General features: G+C 38.9%; 1 protein-coding gene across 1 annotated transcript in view; it reads right to left on the bottom strand.

Annotated features, from left to right (window-relative positions):
• STARD13 (StAR related lipid transfer domain containing 13) overlaps positions 1 to 21,111 on the bottom strand; it is a 286,631-nt gene that overhangs the window by 241,451 nt on the left and 24,069 nt on the right. The window contains exon 2 of the mRNA XM_030964151.1: positions 453 to 1,366. Within this exon, the coding sequence (XP_030820011.1) occupies positions 453 to 1,208 (756 nt within the window). The 5' untranslated portion in view covers positions 1,209 to 1,366. The remainder of the gene's footprint in view (positions 1 to 452; positions 1,367 to 21,111) is intronic.

Raw genomic sequence — 21,111 nt, 5'->3', positions numbered from 1 at the left:
TTAAGTGGAAACAGTGCTGTGGGTTAGATGGCTCAGTGTTACAGTACCACCACACTAAAAGCCCGTTTTTCAGCATGAAGAAATATATTCTGCTCTGAGACTAAATGTGAGCTCTATCCCTTTGGAACAGTCCTCAGTGTGCTGTACATGGCATGATATATGATCTTGTAGGAATGTAGGAAATGGAGCCAATGTTCCCATTTAAATAAAAAAGAAACCAGAAAACCAAAGTTTGAAGTTCAGGCTAACAGAAGTGTGGTCAATCTGAAGTAAGATTTGTCTAGTGAAAAAAAACTAGTATACTTTTACTGTAGGTTTAGGTTCATAATTTTGTGATTCACAATAATTATCACCCTATAACAATTTACACAACTCCTTTTCCACCTGTAACCAACCCTAAATGACACCACTTATTTAAAACACACTTGAAACTAAAGAGTAGCTTGTATTACCTCCAGCTCCATGTGTTTTTCTTCTTTGTCATGGTCCTTCAATGCCTTTTCAGAATGATTATTGCAGTCTTCTAAATGACAGATGTGCTGATATTTAGTAAGTTCGTGTTTAGCTTGCTTTCTTTGGGAAACATTCCTTCTCTGAAGACCTTTGAAAAATGCCTCATACAGTGGCAGTTCTGTAAATGTGTCATGATCACCTCTGTTATCTGCTTCTTCCTCTTCAGAAGAAAAATCATCTGCTTCTCCTGCCTCGCAAATATGGAGTTTAGTGCCAGCTTCATGTGATAAAAATTCAAAATCGGAAAATGTGATAGCACATGGTTCGTGTTCTATGACTCTGATTTCATAATTTGCTTCTAGTTTCTTGTGTGAATTTTTTCCTGTGAGGACTGGCCATTCTGTGTGCATGGGAAGGTTTAAAGGATCTTCCTTTGACATGTGCCTTGCAGAACAGGATAATTCTTCACAAAGGTGTTTTGTCTCAAAGGGCTGGTTGGTGGCGCTGGCAAGCCCTGCAGCCATGCCAAGTTGTAAGGATGTCTCATTGTGGTCCAATAAGGATGACACAGATGGCAAGCTCAGCTCAGGTTCCAGTAACAAATTCTGGAATTCATATGGACTTGTCTGATTTTCTGTCTTTCTTTGGTATTCATACTTGGCTTCCTTTGGAGTTCCCAGGCACTTTGCAGATATAAGATAAGGTGAGCCCTCTTCTTCTTCATAGATGTTATTTTCCATTCCAATGGGTTTCATCCATCAGAGATCAAAATTACTTCATTCTTGCTTTTCTTAAGAAACATATATCTGCATATGTAGCCAGGAGATATATTCTTAGTTTTCCAAAACCATGATCACACAGTCATTATTAATGCTTGGAATCTCATGGAAAAACCTCTGAATCCTTTCAGCTTCTGAAAAAAAGAAAATTAATGACTACATGCTTGCAATGGAGCACACCAGCAAAAGTAACCCTGAAACTTGAAATGTCCATATCAAATTTACTTCAGATTTACTTGTGCCTCTTCAAAAATATTTCATGTATGCTGATTAAATGAACTTAAAGCATGAGAATTTTGACTTGCTTTGCTTATAGACTAGGAAAGAAATGGCAAATACAGAAATGTTTTTTAATTAATGACTCTAAGTTGATTATTGACACAACAGTTCAGAATAATTTGAAGTGATGTTAGACATATGCTTGTTATATAAACATGCCTCTCTGTTCACTGTGTTTTCATTGTCTGTTAAATCACTGACAACTTTTAGACTGCTCTGATAAAGCTACTAAAATGCCATAGGGAAGACTAAGGGACAAAACACATGGAAATGTCACAGGGAAAACACAGAAAAGAAGATATCAGTACAGGTGTGACTTTCTCGGTCTCAAATTCAGTGAATTGCCAGTGCAGTGCAGCACCTGCCCATTTCCAAGAGATTTGAAAAGGAAAAGGAGGAGGCTAAAAATAACAGAGAGCTTCAGTACTACATGAGAGTTGGCCTTGTCTGCTTTAAAAGTCTTAACGCCCGTGCTCACACCTAGGCAGGGTACCTCCAATGCTCTGGGAGAAGGGAGCAGCTGAAGAACTGATCTCACATCACTGAGTAGCTTCTGTTCACCCATGCATGTCATTTACTTCTTGTGACAGATTGAATATTGGTAGTACTTATTTTAATGATTGTTTCAGTACTCCATCTGTGAGAGAGCAAAGCAGAACAGAAGCTTTTCAAAATAAAAAGAGAAGCTTAAGCCTTTGATATAAGTGGCAAACCTGTCAGTGATGAGGAAGATGTGTCAGAAGGCAGCACTGTGACTGTCAAAGTGGGAAACAAGCAAAGTAAGATGCTGGCATGTGATGTGCCTATCACTGCATGTGCCATAAACTGAGCAATGCACACCAAGCTAGGCATATTTTAGTGCTGGTTAGTGTATATTTTACTGTTACAGGCATGCCTTTGGTAATAGAAAGCATACTGTAACACATCCAGAAAATTTGGATTTATTGCATTACCTTTGTCATTTGAACTGCAGCTGTAATAGATGTGAGCATGCAGCTACACACTGTTTATGCAGACCTCCTCTCAGCTATTGATAGCTATTTAAACATCAGACATTATTGTAAACTGTCTAACCTCCCGCTGGAGCCAGTGAAGAGAGAAAAATGCTTCCAGAAGGTAAATGCTCTCACTTATCTTGTTTACCTATTTTGATGTGGGAGAAGTCTCCATCCTGGCTAATACAAAACTATAGAGGATGTCTAGACAAAAAGCTTACACCAATCATCCAGGCTTTAGAGGGATGAATAATGCCAAGATGAATTCCAGCCTATAGCTGTGGTACACAATAATAATAGATTACACTATCTATGCATGAATGAGAGACCTACTTCTGAAGGCCTCGTTTTCTCAGGTGCCTCAGGTTAGTCATCTACACAGAATTGACTTCACTTCCAGAAAGGGGAGAACTAGTTGAGCAAAATGTCTTCGAAAAAGAAAACACATTCCCACATTATATGGAATGATTAGAATAATCAACTTTTTTGCACAATATCTTGTATGCTGTGGGCACAGTGGAAAGGCCTCTTGCCATTTCAGGTGATTATTATCTATGCTTCACTATGAGCCATCACCTTTCCTTCTGAGTCCCTGACAGCCAGCAGCCACACAAAGCCAGCTATAAGCCAAAAAGTTCTGCCTACTCTAGCAGACTGCCCAAAGGGCAGAAAAGGAGCTTTGGCCCGGCTGCCCGCATCAGGTGAGAGGGTGGGATGTGTTCACCAGCCATTGCTGCTGGTGGCTGTCCTGTTTTTCAGCTGATGGTAGTACCAAAAGTAGCAGTGCTCAGGTCTCCAGGTCCCCTCCAGAGACTCTCTTTCACAGTCTTCACCCCTTCCTATTGCCCTCTTTCTTCCCATCCTTGGCCCATTTCCTGGACCCTCTTTAGTTCTGGTAAGGCTGCCAAGCAGGATCTGCTGTGATGACATCTGCAGAAATACACCTCTGTGATCATAGTAACATCTTTGCTTTAATAAGCCAAACATTTAGGAAAAAATGCTCCAGAAGCAGTTACTCCAGAAACTCACAGGATCACAGAATGGGTTGGGTTGGAGAGGACCAAAGGGGGTTATCTGGTCCAACCTCCCTGCACAAGCAGGACCATCCTGAAGCACATGGCACAGGATTGTGTCCAGACACTTGTTGAATATCAACAGTGAGGGAGAGATTCCACAACCTCCCTGTTTCCTCCCTGGCAATCTATTCTAGTCACAGAGACTAGAACAATAGAGAATAATAAAGAAGTTATTGCACAATAAAGAAGTTCTACCTCATATTTAGGTGGAACTTTCTGTGTATCAGTTTCTGCCTTGTGCATCAAATTCTACAGCAGGCATGCCCAGGATAAGTGAATTATGTATTTTTTATTTCTAGTACTTTAGGATGATGCTTTAGACTCCCGAACATGAATTATCATCCAAAATAATATATTTTTCATTATCTCTCCATATAACTCCATATTACTAGCATTTTAAATCAATACCCAACTTCTTTTAAAACTTTGCTAAGTTATTTCTCTCAAATGAGTTTTGGTTTTTACAGGATATGATGTAAAGCTGTAATTTTACAGTTTAATTGCAAAAATCCCGAAAAAGTTTTTTCTGTTTTCTGGATTTGCTATTCTGTTGTACTCTTCATTTTTCCTGGGATGAGACTGGAACAAATCAAGTATGCAAAAGCAGGCTGGTTTTGTGCAAGTATGGCAAGAAATCTCTGAGGAGGAAGTGGTGAGAAGAATGTCAATTTACCCTTGTTCATCCTGTGCAACATTGTCTTTTTATCTTTAATGTATAATATTAAATTCCATATTTATAAAGAGTGACACATAGACATTTCTAGCTCCTAAAAATGGAGCAATCTTGGCAAAGCAGAGAATTTAGAAATCCTACCCATAGCAAAATTTGTAACTCAGAGTGCTCTGAACATTCAGAGCTAAATCTGTACATGTCACAAAAGGCCTCTAAGACAGTCCTGCAAAAGAATGTAATTCTCACCACAATGATGAATGTATGCACATACAATTTCTGAAAACCAGTAATCTTTCTGGAAAAGGTCTTCAAGGCTTTATAAATAGGGAGATTACTTTTGTATGCATATGTAATTCTAAATATATACTGTAGCATTAGCTCTACTGGTTGAAGCTAGTGTAGATAAGGATGTGGAATAATGAAAGTATATGTAGGTTTTTCAACTAAAAAGATAATTCAGAGGTAACTGTCCAACCAGAACTGAGTCCAAGAAGCATTAGTAAGAGCAAAAACATTTTAAAGCAAAACACAGGATTTTAATTTTTGTTTTTGCTAAATGTGAAATGCATATCTGAGTGTAGCAACTTCAGCTGTTCACACACGTGAGTTAAAAACTTACAAATAGAATGTCATTTATTAATGAGAACTCCTTACAAATCAGCAGTAAATTAATACAGATTTTTGCTATAGCTAGTGGCATGCCATGGAAGGGAAGTTCTCATATGGTCTGGCACATGCAAGTGTGTATGCGAAGCCTCATAGATCAGCTTCTGTGTATCATGCTCTACTGGCTTGACTGCCCTTTGCCTGAAATCAAATTATTATGATTTATTTCATAGCGTTACTCCAACAGCAAGTCACCTAAAACAGCTTTTCAAACATGGCTTAAATTAGTGCATTTCAATACCCATTATGTATTTTGGCGCTACAGAGCATGTGAATATATGTAACTTTTTCAATTTAAATTCAATTTAAATCTAAACTGACATAGTAAACCAGCAAATCAAGTCCTAATCTTGGCTGGAACAATATACCACTCATCTAAAATAAAAAGTTTCTACCTCTCAGGCCCTAGTGCATTTTTTTCCATTCACAATGACTTTGCTTAGTATTTTCTATTGACTTATACAATATTCCCCTGAAAAACTCAGCAAACAAGGCAAGAGAATGTGAGACACATAGACTAAGAGAAAATGACAAGATTAGGATTTTTTCTTGATGATTATTTTACCTGTTTTGCAAGGTAACCCCATATTTTTCAATTCAGTTAATTTCCATAAGCGTAACAACAGGAACTGCGTGAGTAGCCAAAAGATCCTCCAAGCATTGGGGCAGAAGAGAAAAAGAAGTGAGCAGATCCTTAACAAAAGACATTTCAGCTTCCTCGCTGCACAAGTACTCTGTCAACAGAAGTATGTGTGAGAATCCCTGGGGCGAAAACAGCCTTCTGCAGGCATTGGCCGAATTATTCACAGAAAAAGACAGAAAAAAAAGAGAGGGGAAGGAAAAAAACAAAAAGAGAGAGTAAAAGCATGCTTCATAGGATCACCAGGCACTTCTAAAAATACAGCATGACCTCATTCTTCACATTATGCCAGATCTTAACATCGTGCTTTGCTTTATCACCTGGAGCACCTGGAGTCAGGTTCCCACTGCTCGAGTTTGGATGCTGTCAGATTTTGAAAAGGTAGGCAGTAAAATGCCTTTTGATGTAGTATAAAGCCAGTGTAAAGCAGTACCAAAATTAGCTTCCATGTCACTTGCAAATTTTAATGATTTTTTGCCTATGTTTCGTCAAGACCTACATTTGCTGCCAAAGCTTTACAAGTTTTTCCTTTTATATATGCTAATAGAATCATAGCTTGCAGACAGGCTTCTGCATATGCTGCAAAATGTAGTTGTAGTGCAAGTTACTGGACACGTGAGCCTCTGAGTGTGATTATAAATCCGTTATTTGCAAATCTAACCTGGAAAGGAGAAGGATGTATTGTCACTGGAGTTATAGTTAAATTTTGGAAATGTTTCTCTATATTGCTTTTAAACAGAGCAAAAAGCAAAAATGAAAATACTGCAATACCTTTCTACTCATGTAATGGATGTATTCATGTACTCAGGCTTGTATCTATAGATTACATTTTTCACCTTGAGATATCCTTGAGGCACAGATACTTGTGTATCTTGGCACAGATGCTGCCACATCTACTTCCATCCTGACTCATTTCAGCTGGTGAAGGAGGTGGCACTGAGATGCTGGTATCTCTTATACCTCATGCTCCTGATTGCCTTCACTGAAGTTAAGCAGTATTTTATTCAGCAAAAAATTTGGCATAGTTATGAATGAGTCAGTCAGCAAATGAAGTGACATCTTGAGGCAACCATTTTTCAGTAATTACTTTATGTGACAGTTTGGTGAGGGTTGTGTCAATTCAGAAGTGCTCATTATCCCAGGACAGCTGTACTACCAGGTCTGTCTACTACCAGCTTTGCCATCACTGCCTCCACCTCCGCTCTGTCAGAAGTTCATTCTCATTGCCAAGGAAAGTAAAATATCTTCTCAAATGCAATAAACTAAAATAATAAAGAGACACTTTGTTAATTTAATAGTGCTTACATTTATGTTTGTCTTAGGTGCAACTGTTGGTGGCAGATGTGCTGTTTTCCAAGCGGCCTCTTAACAAACACAGCAATGTCAGCAATTTATTTACAGCTGGACCTACTTGCAGTGTATAGGAGGAAAGATTGCTATGAGGAGTTGTTGACACACTTTGTGCTATTAGCTGAGCCTGCGGCTGAGTTTAACCCAGCCCAGGCACTAGCATCCTGCCAGTATGCTGACTCAATTGTATTTCTGCCTAAACCAGCATTTCCAAAGGCACTGTCATTGACACCTTACAGCACATGGTGATTCCAAATAAAGTGAGAAAATACCCTCTGCAATACAACTGTTGCCCTTTCTAAGTGCTTAGTTCCACTGGCAGTGTTTAATTCTAGTTAGTCTAAATAAAGTGGGCCTTGATTTTGCAAACCTTTCTGCTCTATGCAGCCCATGAACAGCATGGTTACAATCCTGAGCAAAACCAAATGGATGAAATGTGTGAGCAGCAGTACGGTGTCTTCAAAGAGTAAGACCTGTCTTTCCTTCTGCCAATAGGCACCTTTTGCCACTGCATTCAATGTGTTGCTTTGGAATTCCCTGTTCTGCCTCATGTACCTTGTCTTACAACTATGAAATGTACCATCAATCTCCTGATGAGATATTGGCCAGAGGTTGTGGGCCTACATGCTTTTAGAAGGCAATTTTGATTGATTTAAGATTACACTGTGAATTGCTTGAGAGATTAAACCTTATGTAAAGATATTGCCTTAGAATACTTCGGCTTTGTTTTTATATGGGCAGTGCGATCAATGTGGAACAGGAAGAATGGCCAGCCATAAATGGACACTGTTTATAAACACAAGCTCCAAATGAACCAACACCTGATAAATGTTTTTAAAATAACACTGGATATACCACATATGAAAAAAAAAATATGTCTGTGTCCCAGGTTTTTATCTAAGCTGCCAGACCGCACCAAAGTCAGGAAACATCCTTTCTGCAAGCAAAGACACACAGGCATGAGCTGCTTCTCCTTCCTGTTCCTTCAGCTTTTCAAGTGAATTCCACCATGCGTGTTCATGGGATGCTCAATGGACTGTTTGGAAATTAATCTTCATTTTGCACAAGTGGAAAGAAGCTGGAAGGGCCAATTTTTTTTTTTCATACTGGAAGATGTCAATGATAACATTTAGTTACATGACACAGTTCTATTAGTATCTTTTTTTTAAGCTCCTGAAAGAGAAATTATGTAAGACAACCACTTCTCATTCTACAAGTTAGATAAATAAAAAGCAACTTGTTTTTTTGTTTTTTTTTTTTTTGCTTAGCTCTTCTCTATTCAAAATTGTTTATCAACAAAAAATTATCTTTCTCAGACTGCAAGTGTCTTCTAAAATTGTACACATCCTTCTGAGAAATCTCTGCTGAACCCGTGACTAGCAGGCAAAAGAGGTCATTTTGGCAATTCACAGGGTCAGGAACTGGTATGGTCTGGTTTTGTATGACTCCTTAAAATGAAAGAAATTAGGTTCTTTAAATTTATTTCCCTTTTTGAAAAAGAAAAACATATCACTGTCTTTGGAGCTTTCATGAGAAAGTATCAGTTCATATTAATTTCAGTTTTAATCATTATTATCCACAATCTGCATATAAGGAATTGGACACTTGCATCTGCTATGACCACACAGCCAGCAGAAGAGTTGTAAGCTAGAATCAAAATTTCTCTATCACTAAAGCATTGTCTTAATCACTTTGCATCTTCCATCTGTAAAAAATGTTTTATTTACTAATTGTCATGATTGAATTTACACAAAGAACATAAGAGACTGAGGCTTCATCAGGCATCATGACTGAAGATCAGCACTTATTTTAATAGGATGAACTCTTCTTGCTAATACTGTTTATGGAAGAGAGATGTATTGCATTAGAAATATGTATCCTTTTACCCCTGAACTGAGTTCTCTTAAACAGGGATAAAAAGATAATCTTAAGTAACCCCCTATACCTCTCCAAGCTTCTGATTTTCCAATAATCTATTAAATTTCCCCCAACAGCTCCAACACCCTTCAGTGGCTCTTAAATGCAGTGCTTCTGCTTCAGGCTTCCTTTACACCCACAAGTTCAATTTCAAGTTCTGCTCCTGATCTTCAAAGTAGTCTTGAAGCCTTGACTCTTGCTTCAGCATCCTCTGTCCTTGCCAACGTGGCCATGGCCAACGCAGGGGCAAAAGCCTGGTGCAGGGGAAGAGATGCCCCAGCAGCCACCAGGAACTACTGCACTCATTCCAGGAGAAACCACATAAAAATATGTCTCTCTTGCTGCTTTCTGAGCGAAGTACAGAGAGAGAAATAACTCACAGGACAGTGGTGTTTGACATAAGAACTGCCTCAGCTGCTCTGAAACCAGCTGGTCTATCAAGTGGGAAGCAGCCAGACCCTCACCACTTCTGAACCCCACCCAAGTACATTAATCCTGATCACAAGACCTGATTGTTTCTGATACCTAAGCCAGCTGGCCGAATATCTGAAGGAAACCAGGAAACCAGGTAAATTCAGCTGCCTAAACATAGGCTTCTAATGCCCTTTGAGACATCCTAAACTAACCCACTTGGCCTCCAGCTGGCAGCTCAGAGAGGTGCAAATCTCCAACTCCTCTGACATACCTGCTGCATGGATGTCATAGGACAGCAGGGCATCTCAGGGGCACTGCTTGGCACCTGCAGGTAGGCACTTGTTTAGGCAGATGAATTGCACTTTTAGATTCCTCAGTAGGCTATTCAAAGAATTTAACTTCAGGCGCCTAATTTTGATGACTAAACTAGGTTTCTTAGTTAAGAGATTTAATCTCTCCTTTCCCTATACAAAAAGCCTGCATTCTTAATGTATGCACTTCAATTCAGCTGGCACTAGTGCTGTATTGCTTCCAAAAAAAAAGTGTGTGTTAGTCTTGTGATTGAGCAAAGAAGCTGCTGTAGGTAGCCAAATTGATAAAAATTGCCAGCAGCTCCCTGCTGCTTAAGGACCTGTTTCTGTGCTGCAGTTCGTTATTAGGGAAACTTTCAAGGCTAGATCAGAACATACTCAGAAAACAAACAAGAACAAGTGCTTTAGTGCCATGTTTGTGGCACTTCAGCTCCCCAGGTTTGCACTCCTATCAGTCTTATAAAGTTTCTGCAGTGTTTTGGCAACATGCTACATTTCTCAGTTGAAATATGCTGCTTAATGCAAGACTAGTAAACAGCTTGAATAGGCAGGGCTTTGATTTATGAACTGCATCAATATGGTAATGAGCACGTTGGCTGGGCAATTAGTTTTAAATTGTATAGGCTCACACCAGCTCTTGTTATTATGAGTACAAAGGTTTGTCAGAGTACTTCTGAGTTCAGTATTTCAGAATCCTCTGGTGTCTTTATGCCTATTAGACCAGAACTGAAGCAAATTAAAGCCTCTGCTACACCTTCTGAATCTAATACCACTAAACCATGTGTATGAAAATATCAGCAGCGAATAGATTAAATAGATGCATCCATTTAAAATGCTACTTTGCATGCTTTTTTTTCCCCAGTCCAAGATGGGCTTTGATCTCCAGCAATGTCTTTATCACCCTCTCTAATCAGTGTCTGTAATGAATGCTAAAGAAATGGTGACCCTGCAATAAATGTCAACTACTACAAAGGCCGTGCTGCAGGGCAGCCTGTCCTCTCAAGACCTGCTGGGTCCATGAGATATAAATGGACAGCAAGGGAGGACTGTGTCAGCTGCAATGAAGATCAGTTATTTCAGAGGGAACAAAAGTTATTTTAGAGGAACCTCCTGTGGTCCCTATCTCTATGTGCAGAAAGGGCAAAATGAATCTCACTCAGTTTTCGTCAAGCAAAACTTTTTGATATAAGGACTCTTCCTTCAAAACCAACCTATTTTTGATGGATAACCCATGCATTTTTGTTTAATCAAAAAACCAAAACAAAAAAAAATTTATGTTGGCAGATATTTACTCCTTTTGATTAATTTTCAAAGCTTTCAGAAGAAATAAGTGTTTGAGCATAAAGTGCTCAGATGAATACTTCAATATTTTCAGCCTTTCTATCTCTTGCCCTCCGTGTGATTTTTAAAATTATATTGTTAAGTATTCAGTTAATTTGACAGAATCCTATAGTTCTTTCAAATTCTTCTGTTTGGGGGGTAAGCTTTGTTTTGTATTTTTTTTCCTGAATAAACCAGGCAAAGGCAAATCATCCAGCAATACTTTAGGATAGCTGCTTTAGAGATGTTCGAATTTTTATTTAGGTACAAAAGGAAGTGTTTCTTAAGCCAAGGTCCATATTTGAGGCCTGAGTAGCTATTTTGAACAAATTCCCTCTTTGCCTTTTAGATTATTTCTTCTCCTGTTATTTGAGATCTTCCAATAATTAGTTACAGTCATCTGTTTTTCAGTCTCAGTTCTTTAATTCCGAATTTCTATTTAGGCTGATTTCTTGTTTTGCTTGCTAAATTATAGAGATTTGTTACCATGAATCAGATGTTCTTTCCCCATAGAATGGGTTACATTTTTATCAAATAACAGCTCTCCTTTTTGGATAGACTCAAACATTTCAAGTGGTTTGACAAATATAGTCTAAAAATATCTAAACTAGCTCTAAGCCTACTAGCCTAGGTCTCACAAATAATGAAGCAGTGGAGCTGAGGCACACTGCTGTGATACACCTTTTTTTGGGGTATCCAAAGAGTAACTCAGGTCTTTACATGATACCTGCAATAACTGTATGCCAAGTTCAGAGGTCATCTTTGAAGCTATTCCCTGGAGCCTTCATAAGTTTGGTTTCTTATGGTCTTTTTTGAGACTTCCTCAGATTTTCTCCACCTGTGACATCTTTCCTCTATGCAGACTGCCTGGGATATTTCCACATGATGTTATGGAACAAAGTGGCAAATAAGCACCCACCATGAAAAATTATGCAATCCACTAGTGAATGCTCCTAGAAATTTTGAAGGGTCTGCAACACCTGAAGTTTAGTCCAGAAATAAAGAGCTGGAATTTTTTTTAAAAAAAAAAAGTGATTTGGAGTAGAAAAAAATACCTGAAACACTTTATATACAGTCTAAGAGCTATATAAAGCAAAAGTCCAAGATAATTATTTCTTAACTTTTTCTGGTTTTTCTTTCCTATATAAGGCATTTATTTCCAACGATTAAAAATAAAAACAAAAGATAAGTAGAAATCTTAATCAAATGGGATGACAATTTCTCGGCAGGATGAGGCTCACACAAATGTGAAATTCATTTAATCTGATTTCCATGGAAACGTGGAATTGTTGCAAATTCTGAGTCCCTTAAACAAGCAGAATGGTTATGTCCAGGTTCCACACAGCATGCAAGTGTTAAATCAAATGATCAACAGCCTCCCCTGGCCAGGCAAGAGCCTCTGCAATTTAATTCAAATAAATGAATCTCTGACAGAGATGGTGTGTTTCACCTTAATTTTTATGAGTACAAAATTTTGTCTTAATGTAAGAGAGATTTTCCTTCCTTCAGAATACTGTAAATCATTAATTCAGATATCAGATAGAAGCAAAATGAGTCTTTTTTCCCCTTTGTGACAAGAAAAAAGACTAGTTGCTTTGACTGAGTTTTAGAAGTGCCACAAATTCAGTTTCAATCTTCTTTCATTAAAAATTTTGATGTGTTCATCTGTGCACATTGCATGTACTTTTACAGAGACCCTCTTACTACTGATGATGCCTGTGCCATCTTAGTGGGAGCTGAAGAGTTGAAGATCAGTTTTTCATGAGGCTCAGACACTAAATCATAGCAGTCTAAAGTGTTAGCGTATATTTGTAATGCTAGAAATAATCTTATTTTAACACTGAGGAATAACCACCATACTGGTAATATTTAGTTTAAATATATAAAAAATAAGTAAATATTTGATGGTTTACTACCTCTCTGCTCAACAAAAAGGTAGAACAAATGCTCAAAGTTTAAGCACTCAGTGCCTTCCTAACCCTATGCTCCAAACAGCTTAAAGCTAAAGATTTGATGTTTTTATCACTAAATATATAAGGAGGCTTGATCTTCAAAAAGCTACAGGCCTTTCCTTTTGTAAAATCTGAACCACTTCTAAAGTGTGTTTCTCCAAAGGGAAAATGTGTCTGGCAGTAAACACTCTGATTTCAAAGCTTCAAGCTCTCTCTGGCTTTTTTAAAAATATGTCTTCATCCCCACTGTTTTCAAAAGAAGCTTAAAAATGGTAAAAGACTATAACTCATGCAACTTTGGCTCCCCAAGCCAAAGTGATGACAGGGCAAAGCAGCTGTATGAAATACAGACTTCCCTGCACACGTCATCCAGGCATAAATTGCAAACCACCCACAGCAGGCAGAGTGGCCATGACAAGGGACCAGCAATGGCACTGCCTCTGGCCACCCACACCAGGGCACTTACTGCTGACAGGTTTTCCACTGCCACCTCTCTCCCTGTTAAAACTGCAGTAAATGAACAGTTTTTATGCTTTTTGCTGCTGGGGAAACAAGGAATCGTTCTTGTTCATCTTTCATCACCAGAAGTTATGTGAACACGTGGCAGTGCCTGCAGCCACAAAGGCACCATGGATTATTAACCACAGGGCTGCATTGCTTTAGTCAAGCCACACTTTGGAAGATGATGCCCAAAAGCAGTGAAAAGCAGAGTTACTTTTGGTCTTTTCTGGGGAAAAACAGAGCCCTATGTAGAAACAACGCAAGGATGCACAGTAAGGAGAAAATTAGCTGTGCCACTTCCCAAAAAATATGTCCTCAAGGCTTCAACAAGCCCTGGAAGAACCATGCTCTGAGCTCAATAAATAGGATGCATGATAGCAAATAAATGGACAAATGAAGATTTGTAATAATTTAAATTTTCAGTTGCTCCAGCAGACAAAAATTAACTACCTTGATCAGAGTCAGATTGTGTATAAATATAGAGAAAATTATAACACCACTCTAAAATCGCTTATATTCACAGCTTAACATACTTATTAACCTTTTCCCATTGCATTTCAGCATATTGATATTCTTAAAACATAACGTCTCATATGCTAATGGAATATTTGCACATATGCAAATACTCGGGCAAGAACTCTGCTTATAAGACAACCTGGGCTGTACTCCCCATGTGTTTGCTATAATGCACTACTGTCATCCCTTTAAATCATTGGGAAGGCTGTCGTGATTTTATATTCCTGGGAGTGTCCATTGCAGTGAGAGATTGACAAGTACCAGACTGAGAGCTGCTTGACAGACCTTCACCTTGCTCCTGCATTACTGCATGGATTTTAACAACTTGTCCCTACCACTCTGTAGCCTGGGAATTCCTGCTGCACCCTGCCCACGACACAGGCAGCCAAGGATGTGGCAATACAGGAAAGGCAATGGTGAAACAAGACACGGCAATCTTTGACTGCTTCTCTGTGAGTTATTTACATCTAATTGTGCAATTTTGCGAAAGGTTCAGTTTCCCTTTAATTTGGCTGCAGTACCAACCTGGCAACCATCACATTTTTAGTAAATTCTTGTCATAGATGACCTTCAGCTAAGTAAAGAAATGTTAGCTTGCATAAACAATTCCAAAGATATTTGAAAGTACCCTAAATAAACACCATACCTGTGAGGGTACAGACAAGCAGAAGGTTTTATGAGCTTCTACCTGAAATACTGTTGAGTTTCCTCAGAGCAAGATGCAGAGTGCCGTTGAGTTTACCTGCCATGTGTTTGCTGCTACAAAGCCTCCTTACCCCACCCCATTTCCCTGTGCAGTGTAGATATATGGGAAAACAGCAGTGTCCACCATTCGTTGGCATTCTTCAGGCTGAAGACATTGTCAATACTGTGTGTGTCCAAAATAACTCTTTCAGTTATGAACTTCAACCTATGCAAGCAAGATAAAATACTGGGATACTAACTTCCAGAGTTTGTTTTGGGAGAGCTTTTATGTAATAGTGTCAGTGAGATAGTGTATATGAAAGCAATTCTTCAGAGACAGTTTAAATGCTACTGCAGAAATGCCTACCAGACTGTGAAAGGTCTATTTTAAGAGATATTAAGAAGACAACAAGGAAGGTTCCCTCAAGCATGTGTACTCTGTTCATACATGGTGGTGACAATTAATGTAAATGCTCTTTATCGAACACCATTTTGTCTCAAATTAACATTTGAGTGGCAAGATTTCAGTTTACTCTGATAGGTAATTAAAGAAATAAAATTATACTAATTTCAAGATTTTTGAATTCTCTGTTTCCCCTTGATACAAGAAAACTTGATAGCTTTATTTTGCACAACATTTTTCATATGGGGGTGTGCCTCACTAAATGCATATTTGAGGAGCTTATGACAAACAGGAGTACTCAAGTGAAGATAAGTAGTCACATGTGTGTGTGCCTGTTGTTATGAATTCAGCAATGCTGAGTGCCTCTCACTCTGTAACAGCTGGTATGAGACTCAGGAATTTCAAAACACTAGGTGCTTCTACATTTCACCAGAAACAGTGACTAAATTAAATACCTTCAATTTTTTTTCCCTCTCCCAAAAGATATGTGACAAATACACTGCCACAGAAGTGCAGAGGAGCTTAGAAGTGTGTCTGGCCTGCAGAACTGGCTGGGACAGCAGAGGTAAACTGACCACTAATGATGCAAAGAAACTCCTTCAGCTTTCCTTTGTCATATTTATGTCAAACATGGTGCTCCTAATGCTTCCCTTCTCTTGGTGGATGCTGTGCAGTGAGTGATACTTTGCAAGGAGGAACAGGACTCTCTGTGTAGCATTGGCTGGGCAGGCAGGAGGAGCCCATGGCCCAAAACCTCCCACCACCTCTAGAAACAGCTCTCAGGGCAGCCCAGAGCCAGGCAGGAGGTAGCTCAGGCACAGCTGCCTTCAGCAGGCCAAGCTGCTCAACTCTGGATGTTCCTGGATCATGGATTTGTAAACTTGCTGAACATGAACAGCATCAGTTATCAGGCATCTCTGTCTTGACTTGCAAAGCGAGCAAAAAGTCTAAAGGAAGGGACCCAAGGACAGAATTGTCTAGTCCAGAGAAAGAGGGGCTTGGGAATCGCTCACATGGATTGAGACAAAGGCTTCCTTTCAGAGAAAGTTGGAAATGCCTTAGATTTAGGGTAAAGGTTGATATTTTTGAGCTGTATGTTACTTTAAGTGATCTGGCACTGGTCAGGTAATGAGTGAGCTCCTGCTCTACCGTTACATATGGAGCCATAACTCAGCCCATCTTAGAAAGACTATGGGCCTCAGTGGCACCAATAAACTTCAAAAAATAGGTAAGTGGGAGAAGGAGCAGGGTCTGGGACTCCCCCTGTCCAGGGAGATTCTTCTCACAACAGGCCAAAGACCCCAGTACCTCCTTGCTCACTAGGTTCAGCCCTGTAAATGTCATCTCCCTTTCAGAGTAGTGTTTGTTGCTGGCAGGAGGATTTTGCCATGCCAGAGGATGTTGAAATCTGGTGGCTGACAGACTTTCCTGAAAAGTGTGAGCAGTGTTTTAGACAGTGGGTCTAGAAAGCAAATATTCCAACTCCTGGGCAATGAGAAGCCTCTTCTGCTGCTGCCTTTTGATCATAATTTCTTCTGAGCTCATGAATGTCAATAGGCAGAAGATCTGCTCCAGGAAAGAAGGTCCAGCTTTACTCACAGCCTGGGCTGCTCTCAGCACAGGTCTCTGGATGGGATGGGGGCACATGGGCCAAAGGTCTGGGAGCCACTGGCCCCAAGCTTTTGCACTCCCCAGGCCCCAGTGTCCCTGCCAGGCAAGGAGCAGGTCTGCTTTCACATGCAAACCAGGATGGAAGCCAGTGAACAGGCAGCATTGATGAACCCAGCATCAAAAGCAAGGGCATGTAGGAGCTGAGTTAATTGCTGCTTAAAGCACTTGAAGCACAAATTCAGAAATTAAGATCTGATGCAAAGATGACTCAGAACCAACACACGGGGTTTAGCTGGCATGCATAGGGATTTTCCCTCTTAAAAGGAGCTACACATTTGTTAGTGCCAGAGAGCTTTTATAACAGGAGAGTTGCTTTAGCCCCAAAACAGTGTTTTCTAACATTGCCCTCTCTCCCAATAAGGGAACACCAAAGCTGACTCAGAGAACTCTGAGCTGAGACTCTGCCCAGAGGAATAATATGAATAATCTAAACCGCTCTTACAGCTCCCCCTGTCAATTTACTAAAAGCATCATATCTGTAGTTGGATCTGTGGCTTAAAAAAATGTGCCCTAAGGTAGGATTTTTTTTGCTGCTATGTCAATACATTAAAAGATCCAGAATGTGTTTAAGAGTAGGCTGATGTGAATTTAAAAAAATCAGTAGAATTCTCAAAATATTGTTCTTGCTTTCTCTGAATAACATCTTACAGAAAGACGTACTTCACACTACATGATTTCAACGTGATGAAATCTTTGCTTTTCACTGCCGCTTTTTGTGACTCCTCCTTTGGCTCAAAGGAGTTGTGCCAATATAAAAAAATGTTATTTATATTGTGGTAGAGCCAGGATGCCACATAAAGAACCTGTTCTTTATTGTGTGAAGTGCAGTAAATTCACAGGAATGAGTCCCTGCCCAAGGAACCCACAGCCTGTAACTCTGAACATGGCACAGCACAAGGAACTATGGAAAGCACCAACAACCATAGAGAAGGCAGATCGTGATGGAGATAAATAAACACAAATGCTGGCCAGAGAGCCCCTAGAGGCTCATGAGGCTGGTTGAAGGCTTTAGAAATACTGATATATCACAAAATGCTAATTTTACGGTCACATCTGGGATAATTTTTAAAAAGCATTAAAAAGCATTTTAAAAAAGCATTCATCAAAGCATTACTGAGATGTACCTCAGGGCTTTGGCCATTCTAAATTTGATGGAATCTGGAAGCAAAGTATAATTTCAAAATATAGATGAAAATATTTTCAGTGATCTTGTGGGAATATCATTCAGCTGGTTACTGCCTTATGCTTCTTTGTGCATTTTGACTTAGGTGAGATTTGGATTGTTTAACTCATTCAAACTACTTCAGCCACCTAAAGTAATTATTTGTAAAGTTTTGGTAGGTCAATGCAACCCCACAGTTTCCTGTATTATGTATTATATATTCTTTCTTCTAAGTGGATTTTCAATCTATTTTTAAGAGTAAAAAATAGTTTATTCTTAGCCAGAAATTAATTAAATGCCATTAATTCAAATGAAGCTAATTCCATCTACTGAAGGACATATTCCATGTTAATGCCTCTTTTCCAAAGTTCCATAAAGTACTTAACAAAATACGTATCACAATTATGGAGGAAAGACCACGGAGGAAACAAAAGAAGAAAAGGCTGTGTACATAGTTTCTAGAACATTTTGAAATTAAATATTACATCAAACTTAAAGACAAAAACCTGTACATTTTACACTTAATGTGTTAGTAGAAACCGGATTGAATTTTAGCCTTAGAGCATCTTGTGAAGCAATATTCAGTCTGTTACCATGTTTACCCTTAAAAAAATCTGGGAAACTACTCCCCAGAGAGATGCAGCTTTTTTTGGCAAAAGATGTCCTCACCAAGCTTCTTTTACTACCTTAACATAAAACAATTTCCTTAGTGAAATAAACTGTATGGTCAAAGAGAACTGTTTGCTATAATTGAATCTAGAGTTTCTTCCATGAGAAATCTCTTGGTGAGAGATATTATTTTTCTCCATTAGCTACTCAGCTTCTATTAAAGACAGTTCTTCAGAAGATACCACACCAAAGAGCAACAACTACAACAACAACAACAAAGGATTGAACGTGGTGGTTTTCTCCAAATGACTGGCTGAATCAGAGCAAAACAGATTGCTGAGGTGTGTCTTGTGCTGGGGCTCACAGAGTCTTGGCTTGGCATGTTTATGGCTCTGCTGTCTAGTTGCATTTTGTTAAAGTTGGTTAATATAATTAGATTTTATAGATATCTCATTTAATAAAACAATCCAAAACAATCCATAATAGTCCTTCGAACTTTTTGTAAAAAGTGTCATTGCTGCATTAGTAATTTTATTGACTAGTGCACATAGGGAATTAATCAATTTGATCTGCAAAATAAAATTAGATGTAATAGGGGTTTTAGCATAGCAAAAAGATTTGGCTGAGGAAAGATGTGAGGAGATGAGATGGAATAAAAACTAAAGATATTCAAAGTCTATTTATTAAAAAATTCTGTTCAGGGAACTGTAAGAAAAATGATTGCAAATCAAACCAAACCAAACCAAACCAAACCAAACCAAACCAAACCAAACCAAAACATTATAATAGGTCAAAACTCTAGTTCCTCTTTCTTAAAAATTAATCTAGGGAGGCATTTTGCCAGCATTAATAAAATGCCTTTTCTGACATAACAGAAACTAATTTTAGAAGAAAATATTTTTTAATATGAATTCTTTCAGGAATTCCTGCTTTAAAGAAATTAACAAAGTTGTTTCCATCCTGATCTGCAGCAAAATATACTTTGGAATGTTAAATTGTCTTGCAAGGTCTAATCTGTGATTTCTGTTATTCACCAGTCCAAATTCTAGAGAAAATAGTCTTTGCTCTAGAAAGTGTATAAAATTGATAAAGAAGCATTAATAACAAAATTTTAAAAATTATTATTTCTGTCACAGATACTGGATGAAAAAACCTGAGGCTGGTAGATGACAATTTTAGTTTTACTTAAGTTGTCTTGGAACAGGAGTGTCAAGAAAAGCCTCAGAGAAGGCTGTTACACCATAATCCAAGCTTGGAAACAGTGCCCGTTAGGCACAGTCTGTGTGACCAGTTTTCACTGTTTTTCTGAAAATAAGCTGCATATTAGAAGAGTCTCTGTCTCCAGGGATAGCAGAAGGCACTTAGGATGACAACTATTGACAGGTTATCTTTGCTGCCCAATTGAATCTCACCAGGATGTCCAGCCCAGAACCACATGTTCCACTGTGAGACACCAAAACTGATCTCCTGGGAGCATTTGATTTAGCTTGTCACATCTCCATTTCTAGAGGGGACCAGCACAGTCCTCTGAGAAGCTGAGGCAAGCAATTGAAGTCTCAGTACTTCAGCAGGGACCTTTCAAGGATACAGAGGTCCTAGGCATGCCCCATCCCCAATTAATCTACAGATGCTGTAGTGCTGGGATTAGTCTATCAAACTTGTTAATGGGACATTTGCCATTAAAAAAAAATAAATGGGCAGAGCATACACAGAGATATTGGCAGAAAGAAGTGCTGCCTTACTCGTTATTTTCTCACACTTCTGGTGGAGTGAATAAATCAACTCTGAACATTGTTTAGGAAATTTGCAGCTCTGGTGTAGACTGCCTAAAATAACTTGCTTATTGATGACCTATAAATCCAACTTAAATCTCACATTAACCTTTTCTCTGAGTAGCTTTTTCATTAGTAGATGATTAAGTGATTGGAAATGGCTGAAAATGAAGCCACTCAGCTTGCAAAAGGGCAAACCAATGTCCCTGCTGCATCCATAAGTCCTGGTGTTTTTCAAAATTGGAAGAACAAGCTGAAACTGGGATGTTTCCTGCACAAACTGATTCAAAAACTTAAACACAAACCATTGCAAGCTAGGGGAGAGACACTTTGGGTTTTTTTAAAGGAAGATTAAGGTCATACTTCCCATGCTTTGCTCAGCTCCCAGACTGGATCTCTTATTTTTCTCCTACTGCATAAATATTAGTAGGGTGGAATTCCCATTTATGTCAGCACGACATTACTATTTGTGATGTCACAGAAACCTTCTTTTTCACCTGCCAGAAGCTCATCAGAATTGCGCAGTATTAACCGTGTTCTTGTGTAACACCAGACCCATAGGGGGAGCGATGCCATTTTGTCAGACCTACTATACTTTGTACATAAACATAAAATAATTTAAGCAAAAAATCCCTATGTATTTATTACTACTAGTCTTTAAATATTGCCTCTATTTTTACTCTCCAGAAACTCAGTTTTGAAGAAGCCTTCCAAAATAGCACAGTAGATTGAAACACCAGAAAATACAGAAGAGCCACTTTTAACTGACAAGAACTATCAGCAGGGCCACCTGGTCACGCTGCAGTGGTAATAAATTGGTTCCTGCATCTAACACCAGTTTCCAGTACCTTGTCTGCCAGATTATTACATATGCAGAGAAGCCTTCTGCTGAGAGATATACACTTCAATTTCAGCCCATGACCTCATATTTTACCTTTTTGCTAGAGATTCAGACCTAGTTCTGTGTT

The sequence above is a fragment of the Camarhynchus parvulus genome, chromosome 1, assembly GCF_901933205.1.
Source record: "Camarhynchus parvulus chromosome 1, STF_HiC, whole genome shotgun sequence".
Taxonomy (NCBI): Eukaryota; Metazoa; Chordata; class Aves; order Passeriformes; family Thraupidae; genus Camarhynchus; species Camarhynchus parvulus.
This window is presented reverse-complemented; position numbering and strand designations above follow the sequence as displayed.